Source organism: Sphaeroforma arctica (genome assembly GCF_001186125.1).
Source record: "Sphaeroforma arctica JP610 unplaced genomic scaffold supercont1.434, whole genome shotgun sequence".
Lineage (NCBI taxonomy): Eukaryota > Ichthyosporea > Ichthyophonida > Sphaeroforma > Sphaeroforma arctica.
Window position 1 is genome coordinate 47,736 of NW_014040124.1, and position 3,823 is coordinate 51,558.

A 3,823-nucleotide genomic window follows, 5' to 3' on the forward strand; every position below is an offset into this window, starting at 1 on the left:
TTATATGTATGTATAGATACATATGTATGTATACATATATATATATGTATGTATGTATTACATATATAAATATATATATATATATATATATATGCATATGCATATGCATTAATTCATACATATATATATATATACATTCATACAACATATATACATATATATATATAAATATATTTATATATATATATATATACTGTATATGTATTTGTCTGCGTGTATATGAACACTTACTTATACTTAATGAAAACAACAGCTATTACCTGCTCACGTCTACAAAGATCGAGGAGATGTGCTGAATTTTCCAGAAGTAGAATCCGCTCTCCGCGAGGAGAAATAAATACATTGCGAAGAGTGTCCCGTATTGCTGAATATCGAAGTGCGATAATAAATATATATAGAATAAGATAAAGGGACAAACAGGGTGCTAGCTACGCGACAAGACACAAACACTAGAAAATGATTGTTGAAGTTGAATCACGGTAGAACACACTTTGACATATTCGATATCAAAATTTTTCATATATGTATGTATATGTATATATATATATATATATATATTCATGTATGTTATTCATATACATATATACATATATACATACATATACATATATACATACATACATATATATATATATATTATACATTTCTATATATATATATATATGTGTGTGTGTGTGTGCGTGCGTGTGTATATGCATATATATTTATATATCGATATATATATATATATATAATGTGTGTGTATATGAATATATCAACACATACAGATGTATATATATATACATATATAAATATATATAATATAAAATATAGATATAGACACGAAAAAAATTATACATTTCAATTCTACATATCACGAGTTTACATTGATTGAAAGGATACGGCACTTACCTGGAGGTGACTGACTTGAGTGTTGACAATATGTAGTACGAATACTGGGGTAACTGCTGCGATCGCAAGAGGGACGTGGTAAAGAAGACCGGAGGCATACGATGCATCTATGTCATTGCAAATCCATATCTTGTAGATTATTCTCTGCACAGAAATGACAGAATTGTGTGAGATAGTATAAAACACACCAGACTACTTGGCCTCGCCCACTCTGTGGTCTACAATGACCAGCCCTGATTTATAGAAGGTAACTCAACGCTCAGTTACGACACATAACTATAGGTCGTGCCTTACGAAAGAAGTAAAAGAACCGTGTTCGGGAGTATTCCTTATGCCGTATAAATCGCTCACTGCACACAAATAAATAGGATTGTATGCGTATGGATCACTTGTCCTTCTGAGTGTACCCCCGGGACAGTAGCTATACTGTTTCAGGGATAATGTCCGAAATCGTGTCTAGGAGGTGTTGCCCTTATTCGCTTGTTGCGATGATTTCAAACTTATCTCAAAGTCACAAAAAAAAACAGCGCCCAAGTATTGTCCAGCTCATTATCTAACCTCATGCAGAAAAGCTCATATGAACACTAATTTGTTCTCCGGATACATAGCCACCTGGCCTGCGCTATAGACCACAAAATGACCCTAGCCCTATTTGCCTTATCAGTTACTATTTTTCCATGACTCTTATACTATTGACACCAGCACCCCACCGGTACTACATATGTACACGAAAGTCCTTGCAGCAAGAAGTAGACTCGCCAAATTCAGGTGCTTCACACACAACTTGTATTAAAAATACGCATTTATACCTTGGTAGTGATGTGAGGCACAATAACCGTCGCAGTATTGTAATAAGAGCACAGTATTCACTTACCAGTCTCAATGTCACGGCAGAGACCACCATGAGCATTGCGGCGGCAGAGATGTGTATGAAGAGGCTGGAAACGGTATCGAATACGACGGTGCCGGGTGATATTGAGATCCTACTGTAAACTACCATCGCAGCCAGTAATCTGGTTATCAGAGCAATAGAGGTGCACACCATCACTTGTGTAATAAACTGCACATTGCGCGTTGCTATTTCTCTCTCCTTACGCACATATATTACGGCAACGGCAACGGCAGCAGATGTCACCAGTAGAACGACGTACACGCCATACACCCACGGCATAACGATGTCGCCGCCCCTGAATGGATTCATAGAAGAATCCTCGCCGACAGCATGGTATAAACAAACAATAAGAGTCCACGTGCCTCCAAAAACAAATAAATCTATTAGAGAAATTGTTACCCACAATGGGATACATAACCAGGGTGCACGCCTACCGTCGACAACTTCGATCTGGGAGCACTTGGAAGACATGCTCTGATCATCTTCTCCGCTCCTGATATAAATATATTCGTGTGAGTAAAAATGTGTTGATATATTCGAGCTGGTTGATTGTCAAAAGCTGAAAGATATCAAATACAAGGAACCAAGGGTGACTGCCACCCTTTATATAACATAATAGACATTGCAATATAATGAAAAATCATCAATATTCGTCAAAACTAAAAAACCTGGGTAACCGTGATAGCTACCACTATTAATCAATTGGTATAAAAACACTATTGTCGTCACATTAAAGATCCCAAATAAAGACAGTATGGAACTCGAAATGCTATGACAAATTTGTCAAAAGCAGTATTGATTTATAGTATTCACGGATATTCCAGCGAACAAAAAGGCAAAAATGCAAACACTAAAGCGAACTCCATGCTCGGTTAAGGCGTACAATATCAATATCTCCATACATGCCAAGTACTTACAACTCGGTGTGCAGGCGGACTCCTCACAGTTAGCTTTCCGAACATAAAATTTACAGTGTAGACTACCCATTCACTACACTGCAATACATCGCTGCTTTTCTATAATCTCTGTCAACAGTATGTAAATAGCGCATAAATTATTAAATCAAAACGATATGTACATCTTTACACTGCGCAGTTAGTTAGTATCCATCAAATATATTTATGCACATAATATTTATATAAAATGATGTTAAAGAATACGAATTCACTTGTATTACGATGACCCATTTTGGCGTATGAACGAGAGAACTCTGAAGCGCATCCAATTCCGCTTACCTGCTAATTTGCAGATCATTATGACACGACAATTGACAACTTCCATTTTTCTTGGTGGCCGAAACGACGGTAGAGGAGCTTATTGACGAGCCTGAATCAAGTAGATCACCTTCTGTAAAGAAGGTGATACTCGTTGCTGGTGCAGGCAGGATCGACTTAGTTCCCTCGAAACCGATTTTCTCTAAACTCATTACGGCTTGCGTCTGTGCGCCGTGCGGCTGGATTGCAAATCGCACAAATTGTAAATAGCTTTGTACTGGACTGATCTGAAAATGTATAAACTCCATTTTTTAGTATAAAATATGTTTGCGAATAGGCTATTTATTTTAGTACATATTTATTTATAATGTACATATGAATACGTTTTTTTTAAAGAAATCACAAACAAACAAAAAACTCTCTCTCTCTATTTAGTCATGGCAAATAGAACTTTCTACTCTCTATATATTGTAGCTACTCTAGAGAGAGAGTAGAGAGAGAGAGTCTTACGACACCCGTCACCATAAGAGCCCTCTATTAGTAGTATAGTAGTATTCCTACGTGTAGGTTTTTGTTTTCAAAGTCCTGATCTGTAATCCAATCATATTTTGTTCTCGAGGAAATTATTGTTTTGAAGAAAATCTAAGCCACTACGGACCGGGGGGATTGTCGATTTTGAGAATTCTGTCAACCCGTGCTAAGCGGGTATTGTCAGTCAAAATACCTGGAAACCAATACATATCGTCAATATCGTCAATTATAATATATGCACCGAGTGAGCCTTTTTTCATTTTATGTTCTAAAAAAACAAATTGCGGTTAATGAA

At 36.4% G+C, this 3,823-nt stretch overlaps 2 protein-coding genes across 2 annotated transcripts in view; both read right to left on the bottom strand.

Annotated features, from left to right (window-relative positions):
* SARC_06212 (hypothetical protein) overlaps positions 1-305 on the bottom strand; it is a 4,205-nt gene extending 3,900 nt beyond the window's left edge. Inside the window, exon 1 of the mRNA XM_014299893.1 lies at positions 261-305. The gene's annotated coding sequence lies outside the window, so the exon portion shown is untranslated. The remainder of the gene's footprint in view (positions 1-260) is intronic.
* A 1,253-nt stretch (positions 306-1,558) lies between these two features.
* On the bottom strand, positions 1,559-3,305 carry SARC_06213 (hypothetical protein; the record flags this gene model as incomplete). The annotated part of the gene is made up of 3 exons (XM_014299894.1): positions 1,559-1,606; positions 1,766-2,276; positions 3,019-3,305. The coding sequence occupies 3 exons, from the start codon at positions 3,303-3,305 to the stop codon at positions 1,559-1,561; spliced, it is 846 nt and encodes a 281-aa protein (XP_014155369.1).
* Between the last annotated feature and the right edge of the window lie 518 nt (positions 3,306-3,823).